Consider the following 10,767-nt stretch of genomic DNA (forward strand, 5'->3'; position numbering starts at 1 on the left):
ATAGTTATGACAACCTCAAACCTTCAAAGTGTCAGGCCAGCAGCAGGACATTAGCACTTCAGGGTTTGGTTGGGTGTGGCAGTGACATCACAAAGGCCTTTTGCAGGATGTCAGCTTATTGGTCAAATGTGTTAGGGAGGTGGTGACCTCAGAGAGAGATGCTGACATCAGCCTGGCAGGACAGGAGCACAGGGCCAGGGAAACCTCAGAGACCCCTGTGGCTTTGCTTCAGCAAGTCTCCTTCTCGAGGTCTCTCTTTGAGGACTGAGAGAGTATTAGGGTTCACGTACGTGAGTGCGTGCAGGAGCCTCTTTCGAGTTTTCTCCTTTCCTTTTACTGATTTTATTAGAAAACAGACGTCCCTGTTAAGAAGGTAAGAGCCTCGGAGAGGTTTGTAACCTTTTCAGTCTGATCCACCTGGTGCCAGCTGAATTCTAGGCATGGAAAACACTAGCTCAAGGTGGCAGAATTTTATTCCCTCCCTGGGATTTTGTCCCGTGGAATCACTGGGGACATTAGGGTTTGTCCTTTTCGTTTTACCTTTTCCACCATCCCTCCTTCCTTTCTCTTCATCTCTTACTTCTTTTGTCCTTTCTCCTGTTCCCCTCCCACCACCAGGAGTGGTGTGTGTGTGTGTGTGTGTGTGTGTGTGTGTGTGTGTGTGTGTGTGTGTGTGTGTGTGTGTGTGTGTGTGTGTGTGTTGCTGGGGATGATCTTCACCTCCTCTTGTGGGAAGTTCATCCAAAACTGTGGGGTTGAAATAGTGCTTGGACTCCACAGACACTAGATGCTGCCATCCTGTGGCTTAGGCCTTGTCTACACTACGAGAGTAGTTCGATTTTACTTGCATCGAATTTTTGTAATCGATATTGCAAAGTCGAACGTGTGTGTCCACACTAAGGACAGTAATTCGACTTTGTGCGTCCACACTAATGGTGAAAGCGTCGACATTCGAAGCGGTGCACTGTGGTCAGCTATCCCACAGTTCCCGCAGTCCCCTCTGCCCATTGGAATTCTGGGTGTAGCCGGCAATGCCTTCTGGGTAACAAAATGTGTCGAGGGTGCTTTTGGGTAACTGTCGTCATCCGTCCATCACTCCTGCCCTCCCTCCCTGAAAGCGCCGGCGGGAAATCATTTCGCGCACTTTTCCAGTCATTGACAGCGCGGACGCCACAGCACTGCGAGCATGGAGCACGCTGCGACCATCGCTGCAGTTGTGGCCGCTCTCAACGCCTCGCAGCTTATCATACAGGTTTCCCTGAGGCAGATGCAGAAAAGTCAGGCAAGGAGGCTACGGCACCGCGGTGATGTCCTGAAGTCTGAGAGTAGCACGGACCTGTCAGAAAGCAGGGGACCCAGCGCCGAGGACATCGCGGTGGCAATGGGTCATGTTGATGCCGTGGAACGGCGATTCTGGGCACGGGAAACAAGCACTGAGTGGTGGGACCGCATAGTGCTGCAGGTCTGGGATGAATCCCAGTGGCTGCGAAACTTTCGCATGCGGAAGGGAACTTTCCTTGAACTTTGTGAGTTGCTGTCCCCTGCCCTGAAGCGCAAGGACACCCGGTTGCGAGCTGCACTGAGTGTACAGAAGCGAGTGGCCATAGCCCTCTGGAAGCTTGCAACGCCAGACAGCTACCGGTCAGTCGCGAACCAGTTTGGGGTGGGCAAATCTACCATGGGGGTTGTTGTGATGCAAGTAGCCAAGGCAATCGTTGATGTACTGCTGCCAAAGGTAGTGACCCTGGGAAACGTGGAGGCGATCATAGATGGCTTCGCAGCGATGGGATTCCCAAACTGCGGTGGGGCCATAGATGGAACTCACATCCCTATCCTGGCACCGGACCACCAGGCCACCCAGTACATTAACCGAAAGGGCTACTTTTCCATGGTGCTGCAAGCACTGGTGGACCACAGGGGACGTTTTACCAACATCTACGTGGGATGGCCGGGCAAGGTTCATGACGCTCGTGTTTTCAGGAACTCTGGTCTGTTTAGACGGCTGCAACAAGGTATTTACTTCCCGGACCACAAAATAACTGTTGGGGATGTGGAGATGCCTATAGTCATCCTCGGGGACCCAGCCTACCCGCTAATGCCCTGGCTCATGAAGCCCTATACTGGCGCCCTGGACACTGAAAAAGAACTCTTCAACTACCGGCTGAGCAAGTGCAGAATGGTGGTGGAGTGTGCTTTTGGCCGTCTCAAGGGGAGATGGAGAAGCTTACTGACTCGCTGTGATCTCAGCGAAACCAATATCCCCATTGTTATAGCAGCTTGCTGTGTGCTCCACAATCTCTGTGAGAGCAAGGGGGAGACCTTTATGGCGGGGTGGGAGGTTGAGGAAAATAGCCTGGCTGCTGATTACTCACAGCCAGACAGCCGGGCGATTAGAAGAGACCAGCGGGACGCGCTGTGCATCCGGGAGGCTTTGAAAGCAAAGTTCCTCAGTGAGCAGGGTAACCTGTGACTTTAAAGTTTGTGTACTGAGAAGCTAAACCTGCCCCCGTTTCTTTACCCAGGTAATGTTGACTATCCTATCCAGTTACATACCCCCTTCACCCCCCTTCCAACACACGTTGCGAAATAAAAATAGTTCAACTTTGTTAAAGCACACCGTTTTCTTTAATACTGTTTTCGCGGGAATTTTTTAAAACTGGGACGCAGACTGTGGTGCGGAGCGGGTGTAGTGTAGTGACGCGAATGCAGCTTCTAAACTCAAGGATTGACAGGCTCCGCTGCAGTGGGATGGTTGTTTCAACGGAGCCTGTCACCCCTCCTGATCGGGACTGTGTGTATGGGGGGGTCTATGTGACTTTGTGGCAGGGGGAGGACGGTTACAGATCCCCTGCTGTGTGGCTCTGTGATCCTGCCTAAGGACCGCCGCTTAAGATCTGTAACTGCCCTCCCCTGCCACAAAGTCACAGAGCAACCCACCCCCCACCACATAACATGAAAACAACCTCCCAGACTAACCAGGGTAACTAGTCACTGCATCACTGCACTGTGTATGTGCCCTGCTGCTGTGCCTGCCCCCGACTATGTACCCTGCCAAAGGTGACTGTCCTGTCCAATTACCAACCCCCTTTCCCATCCTCCTCCAAAAGAACATGATTGAAACAGTAGTTTACAGAAACATATTTTTTATTATCAACTACACATGGCATTGGGAGGTGAAACTTGGACGGGGGCTTGTGTCAGGCGGGAAGGAAAGAACTGTTCAAATTTTGGGAAATGAGAGCCTTCTGCTACTAGAGCTCTCTGCAGGGGTGGAGTGAGAGTTAGCAGGGACTCTGCCGCCTCTCCTTCTTTGCACTTTGGGTGAGGTGGGTATGGGACTTGGTGGCAGGGGAGGGCGGTTATAGATGGACTGCAGCGGGGCTCTGTCCTCCTGCCTCCGTTCCTGCAGAACATCCACAAGGCGCCGGAGCGTGTCCGTTTGCTCCCTCAGTAGTCCAAGCAGCGTTTGAGTCGCCTGCTGGTCTTCCTGCCGCCACCTCTCCTCCCGATCCATGTTGGCTTGGTGCATTCGGGTCAAGTTCTCCCGCCACTGGGTCTGCTGTGCTGCCTGGGCTTGGGAACAGGCCATAAGCTCAGAGAACATGTCCTCCCGTGTCCTCCTCTTCCTACGCCTAATCCGCGCTAGCCTCTGGGAGTGTGATTCCAGGCTAGGTTGTGAGACAGTCACAGATGGGGCTGTGGAAATGGGAAAAAGGGAGTGAATTCCTCAGAAAGAAAAATGTAGTTGTGAACAAAGAACATAGTCTTTCTCTGTGAACAAGACCATGCACAGCACCTATCACATGCGCACTCAGCACAAGGTCGAATTTTCGGCCTTCGCATTCAGTGCCTGGGGTCTTGCACAGCACATTTGAGAAGCGGGGCAGCACAACGGAATTTCTGTTGCAGGCAGACATGGTAAGCCGTACACTTGTGGCAGTTTAAAACTTTTAGATTACCACTGGCCTCATTTCACATTTAAAGCTATGTCAGTTCCTGCAGCCAGCAATCCGGCAAGCGGGAACTCTGCCCCTGTCCCACCCCCTCGCGGCTGTCCCCGGGAACGATCCCTTTCGGCTGCCCCTCTCCCGCCTCCACCGCGTGGCTAAAAACCAGCGGTTACAGTTCTGTCAAGGAACGGGAAAGCAGTCCCAACACTAACATTCCCCTACCTAATTAAAAGCAGGTCACCATGGGCGACATCACCCTGATGAGGATCTCTGAGAGCGACAGACAGAGAATGCTCCGGGAAAGCCTCCAAAGACCAGGGCCGTATGCCGCCCTGCTATGCAGAGCAATGATTCCCGAGTACGTGATAGTCTCGTGGCGCGGCAACGTCTCGTACTTCGGAGGACCCAATAAGGCCGCTCTCCCCAGGAACCTCATGGAACGGCTTTCAAGTTACCTCCAGGAGAGCTTCGTGGAGATATCCCAGGAGGACTACTGCTCTATCCCCGGACATATAGACCGCATTTTACTGTAGCTGCAGTAGCAGGGAATAAACAGTAGAGCGGCTTGTGCAGGACAATCACTGAAAACCGGACATTGCTAGATTTTTTTTCAAAACTTGCACTGCCCATGACTAAACCGTTAAGCGCATAGGGCACACTAATCATGAACAACCCATTCTTTAAATTGTTAATATTCCTGTTTTGTTAAAAATAAATGTTTAGATGTTTACAACACTTACTGGCTGATCCTTCACCAGATTCTGTGTCCGGGGTAACGGCTGGGGACGCTTCGTAGGGGATCTCTGTAAGGGTGATGAAGAGATCCTGGCTGTCGGGGAAATCAGCGTTGTGAGCGCTGCCGACTGCCTCGCCCTCCTCATCTCCTTCCTCATCTTCCACGTCCCCTAACATGTCCGAGGAACCGGCCGTGGACACTACCCCATCCTCAGAGTCCACGGTCACTGGTGGGGTAGTGGTGGCGGCCGCACCGAGGATGGAATGCAGTGCCTCATAGAAACGGGATGTCTGGGGATGGGATCCGGAGCGTCCGTTTGCCTCTTTGGTCTTCTGGTAGCCTTGTCTCAGCTCCTTGATTTTCACGCGGCACTGCGTTGCATCCCGGCTGTATCCTCTCTCTGCCATGTCTTTAGAGATCTTCTCGTAGATCTTTGCATTCCGTCTTTTGGATCGCAGCTCGGAAAGCACGGACTCATCGCCCCACACAGCGATGAGATCCAAGACTTCCCGATCAGTCCATGCTGGGGCCCTCTTTCTATTCACAGACTGCACGGCCATCACTGCTGGAGAGCTCTGCATCGTTGCCAGTGCTGCTGTGCTCGCCACGATGTCCAGACAGGAAATGAGATTCAAACTGGCCAGACAGGAAAAGGAATTCCAATTCAAATTTTCCCGGGGCTTTTCCTGTGTGGCTGGTCAGAGCATACGAGCTCGCACTGCTGTCCAGAGCGTCAACAGAGTGGTGCACTGTGGGATAGCTCCCGGAGCTATTAGCGTCGATTTCCATCCACACCTAGCCTAATTCGACATGGCCATGTCGAATTTGGCGCTACTCCCCTCGTCGGGGAGGAGTACAGAAGTCGAATTAAAGAGACCTCTATGTCGAACTAAATAGCATCGCAGTGTGGACGGGTGCAGGGTTAATTCGATGTAACGGCGCTAACTTCGACATAAACACCTAGTGTAGACCAGGCCTTAGCGTTAGTGTCTTGGATGACTTGGGCAAGATCTCAACCTCCCCGCAACCCACTTCACTGCTGCCAGAATCCCTCCTGCCCCCACTGCTAGACCCGCCTCCCAGCCCAACCTTGGTGGGGGTCTAGAAGAGGTTTCTGATGACTTAAGCTGTGGTTTGGAGGTGGAACAGCTGTCAAGGACACTGAGGGGGAGGTAGCAGGAGCTCACCCTAGAAGGAGGGGGATTGGCACTGGAGGTTACTAGAAAGGACAAGAAGACTCCATTCTGGGATTCAGGAGGTGAATTCATCCCTCAGCGGTGGGCAGGTGCTGAGTGGAAATACTGCTGGTTCCAGGTGCCCTTAATTCCCCCTGATTCCTCGGGGCGTTTGAGTCTGACAGGTTCTCATTCCCTTGCAGCAGGAGGGCGTCACGGCCAAAGTGAGGCACCAGCTCCGCATCATCCATCACTTGCGCCAGGTGCCTGAGACACTGCAGGGGTTGTGCCTCTGAGGCCTTCAGCAACTCCCGCTCTCTGTTGCAGGTACTGCTCTGGCTCACTGTAAATGGGGAGCTAGTGGAAGGGGAAATGGAGCCCCCTGGCACTCAGTGAAAGGGAAAGTGGTGGATTCTCCATCTCTTGAAGTCATTGAATGAAACTAGATGCGTTTCTGGAATGTTTGTGCCCAAAAAGTAACTATTGTCCTATACAGGAAGCCTATGATATGCAGGGGGTTAGATGAGATGCTCTAAAGGTCTCTTCTGGCCATAAAGTGTATTAATTTTGGAAACACTGAGTGTAGCATTGGGAGCAGCCTCTAATGTTTTACTGTCTAACCGGCTTGCTTCCTAGAATGAAGACGCATTGAGTGGGGTGATCCACAGAGAGTAGCTCAAACCTCCAAAGTGTCAGGCCAGCAGCAGGATATTAGCACTTCAGGGGATGGGTGGGTGTGGCAGTGACATCACAAAGGCCTTTTGCAGGAGCTCAGCCTATTGGTCAAAGTTGTTAGGGAGGTGGTGACCTCAGAGAGAGATGCTCACATCAGCCAGGCAAAACAGGGGCGCAGGGCCAGGGAAACCTCAGAGACCCCTGTGGCTTTGCTTCAGCAAGTCTCCTTCTCGAGCTCTCTTTGAGGACTGAGAGAGTATTAGGGTTCACATATGTGAGTGTGAGCAGGAGCCTCTTTCGAGTTTTCTCCTTTCCTTTTACCCATTTTACTAGAAAACAGAAGTCCCTGTTGAGAAAGTAAGTGCCTCGGAGAGGTTTGTAACCTGTTCAGGCTGACCCACCTGGTGCCATCTGAATTCTAGGCATGGAAAACACTAGTTTAAGGTGGCAGAATTTTATTCCCTCCCTGGGATTTTGTCCCGTAGAATCACTGGGGATATTAGGAAAACAACAAGGAGTCTGGTGGCACCTTAAAGACTAACAGATTTATTTGGGCATAAGCTTTCGTGAGTAAAAACCTCACTTCTTCGGATGCATAGAGTGAAAGTTACAGATGCAGGCATTATATACTGACACATGGAGAGCAGGGAGTTACTTCACAAGTGGAGAACCAGTGTTGACAGGGCCAATTCAAAAATCAGGGTGGATGTAGTCCACTCCAAATAATAGATGAGGAGGTGTCAATTCCAGGAGAGGAAAAGCTGCTTCTGTAGTGAGCCAGCCACTCCCAGTCCCTATTCAAGCCCAGATTAATGGTGTTGAATTTGCAAATGAATTTTAGTTCTGCTGTTTCTCTTTGAAGTCTGTTTCTGAAGTTTTTTTGTTCAATGATAGTGACTTTTAAATCTGTAATAGAATGACCAGGGAGATTGAAGTGTTCACATACTGGCTTATGTATGTTACCACTCCTGATGTCCGATTTGTGTCCATTTATTCTTTTGCGGAGGGACTGTCCGGTTTGGCCAATGTACATGGGAGAGGGGCATTGCTGGCACATGATGGCATATATGACATTAGTGGATGTGCAGGTGAATGAGTCCCTGATGGTGTGGCTGATGTGGTTGGGTCCTCTGATGCTGTTGCCAGAGTAGATATGGGGACAGAGTAGGCAACGAGGTTTGCTATGGGGATAGGTTCCTGGGTTGGTGTTTCTGTGGTGTGGTGTGTAGTTGCTGGTGAGTATTTGCTTCAGGTTGGGGGGTTGTCTGTAAGCGAGGACTGGCCTGCCTCCCAAGGTCTGTGAGAGTAAGGGATCATTTTCCAGGATAGGTTGTAGATCGTGGATAATGCGCTGGAGAGGTTTTAGCTGGGGGCTGTATGTGATGGCCAGTGGTGTTCTGTTATTGTCCTTGTTGGGCCTGTCCTGTAGTAGGTGATTTCTGGGTACCCGTCTTGCTCTGTCAATCTGTTTCCTCACTTCCCCAGGTGGGTATTGTAGTTTTACGAATGCTTGATAAAGATCTTGTAGGTGTTTGTCTCTGTCTGAGGGGTTGGAGCAAATTTGGTTGTATCTTAGGGCTTGGCTGTAGACAATGGATCGTGTGATGTGTCTTGGATGGAAGCCGGAGGCATGTAGGTATGTTTAGCGGTCAGTAGGTTTCCGGTATAGGGTGGTGTTTATGTGACCATCACTTATTTGTACTGTAGTGTCCAGGAAGTGGATCTCTTGTGTGGACTGGTCCAGGCTGAGGTTGATGGTGGGGTGGAAATTGTTGAAGTCCAGGTGGAATTCTTCAAGGGCCTCCTTTCCGTGGGTCCATATGATGAAGATGTCGTCAATGTAGGGCAAGTAGAGGAGGGGCACTAGGGGACGAGAGCTGAGGAAGCGTTGTTCTAAGTCAGCCATAAAAATGTTGGCATACTGTGGGGCCATGCGAGTACCCATAGCAGTGCCACTGACTTGAAGGTATAAGTTGTCCCCAAATCTGAAGTGGTTGTGGGTGAGGACAAAGTCACAAAGCTCAGCCACCAGGCTTGCTGTGGCCTCATCAGGGATACTGTTCCTGACAGCTTGTAGTCCATCCTCATGTAGAATATTGGTATAAAGTGCTTCTACATGCATGGTGGCCAGGATGGTGTTTCCAGGAAGAACATCAATGCATTGTAGTTTCCTCAGGAAGTTGGTGGTGTCTCGAAGATAGCTGGGAGTGCTGGTAGCATAGGGCCTGAGGAGAGAGGCCAAATAGCCAGATAATCCTGCCGTCAGAGTGCCAATGCCTGAGATGATGGGGCGTCCAGGGTTTCCGGGTTTATGGATCTTGGGTAGCAGATAGAATACCCCTGGTCGGGGTTCTGGGGGTGTGTCCATGTAGATTTGTTCCCGTACTATAGCTGGGAGTTTCTTGAGCAGATGGTGTAGTTTCTTTTGGTATTCCTCAGTGGGATCAGAGGATAGTGGCCTGTAGAATGTGGTCTTGGAGAGTTGCCTGGCAGCCTCCTGTTCATAATCTGACCTGTTCATTATGACTACAGCACCTCCTTTGTCAGCCCCTTTGATGATAATGTCAGAGTTGTTTCTAAGGCTGTGGATGGCATTGCGTTCTGTACGGCTGAGGTTATGGGACAAGTGATGTTGTTTGTCCACAATTTCAGCCTGTGCACGTCTGCGGAAACACTCTATGTAGAGGTCCAGTCTGTCATTTCGACCGTCAGGATGAGTCCACGCAGAATTCTTCTTTTTGTAGTGTTGGTAGGAGGGTTCCTGTGGGTCAGTGCACTGTTCAGTGGTGCGTTGAAAATATTCCTTGAGTCGGAGACGAGGAAAGTAGGCTTCCAGATCACCGCAGAACTGTATCATGTTCGTGGGGACGGTGGGACAGAAAGAGAGTCCCCGAGATAGGACAGACTCTTCTGCTGGGCTAAGCGTGTGGTTGGAAAGATTGACAATGTTGTTAGATGAGTTGAGGGTACCATTGTTATAGCCCCTAGTGGCAGGTATTAGTTTAGATAACTTACAGTCCTTTTTCCTCTGTAGAGAAGTGAAGTGTGCATTGTAAATGGCTTGTCTCATTTTTGTAAAGTCCAGCCACGTGGAAGTTTGTGTAGAAGGCTGGTATTGTATGAGAGTCTCCAGTTCTGAGAGCTCATTCTTGATCTTCTCCTGTCTGCTGTACAGGATGCTGATCAGGTGGTTCCTCAGTTTCTTTGAGAGAGTGTGTGGCACAATCTCTCACCATACTCAGTGTAGTATGTTGATTGCAATGGATTTTTTACCTTCAGTCCCTTTGGTATGATGTCCATCTGTTTGCATTTGGAGAGGAAGATGGTGTCAAGTATCAGGGGGTAGCCATGTTAGTCTGTATCTACAAAAACAACAAGGAGTCTGGTGGCACCTTAAAGACTAACAGATTTATTTGGGCATAAGCTTTCGTGAGTAAAAACCTCACTTCTTCGGATGCATAGAGTGAAAGTTACAGATGCAGGCATTATATACTGACACATGGAGAGCAGGGAGTTACTTCACAAGTGGAGAACCAGTGTTGACAGGGCCAATTCAAAAATCAGGGTGGATGTAGTCCACTCCCAATAATAGATGAGGAGGTGTCAATTCCAGGAGAGGAAAAGCTGCTTCTGTAGTGAGCCAGCCACTCCCAGTCCCTATTCAAGCCCAGATTAATGGTGTTGAATTTGCAAATGAATTTTAGTTCTGCTGTTTCTCTTTGAAGTCTGTTTCTGAAGTTTTTTTTGTTCAATGATAGTGACTTTTAAATCTGTAATAGAATGACCAGGGAGATTGAAGTGTTCACATACTGGCTTATGTATGTTACCATTCCTGATGTCCGACATGGGGACATTAGGGTTTGTCCTTTTCCTTTTCCCTTTTCCTCCATCCCTCCTTCCTTTCTCTTCATCTCTTACTTCTTTTGTCCTTTCTCTTGTTCCCCTCACACCACCAGGAGTGGTGTGTGTGTGTGTGTGTGTGTGTGTGTGTGTGTGTGTGTGTGTGTGTGTGTGTGTGTGTGTGTGTGTGTGTGTGTGTGTGTGTGTGTGTGTGTGTGTGTGTGTGTGTGTGTGTGTGTGTGTGTGTGTGTGTGGTGCTGATGGTTCTCTTCTCCTCCCCTTGTGGGGAGTTGATCCAAAACTGTGGGGTTGAAATAGTGCTTGGACCCCACTGACAGTAGATGCTGCCATTGTGTGACTTAGCATTAGTGTCTGGGATGACTTGGGTCAA

General features: G+C 50.3%; 1 protein-coding gene across 1 annotated transcript; it reads right to left on the reverse strand.

Moving 5' to 3' along the window:
- Positions 1–3,126: 3,126 nt before the first annotated feature.
- Positions 3,127–5,626, reverse strand: LOC135977772 (uncharacterized). Its single transcript, XM_065579013.1, has 2 exons — positions 4,691–5,626; positions 3,127–3,696 (listed from the first exon to the last, which is right to left on the reverse strand). The coding sequence occupies exons 1-2, from the start codon at positions 5,265–5,267 to the stop codon at positions 3,221–3,223; spliced, it is 1,053 nt and encodes a 350-aa protein (XP_065435085.1). The 5' UTR covers positions 5,268–5,626; the 3' UTR covers positions 3,127–3,220.
- Between the last annotated feature and the right edge of the window lie 5,141 nt (positions 5,627–10,767).

This window comes from Chrysemys picta, unplaced genomic scaffold (assembly GCF_011386835.1).
Source record: "Chrysemys picta bellii isolate R12L10 unplaced genomic scaffold, ASM1138683v2 scaf34, whole genome shotgun sequence".
NCBI classification, from domain to species: Eukaryota; Metazoa; Chordata; order Testudines; family Emydidae; genus Chrysemys; species Chrysemys picta.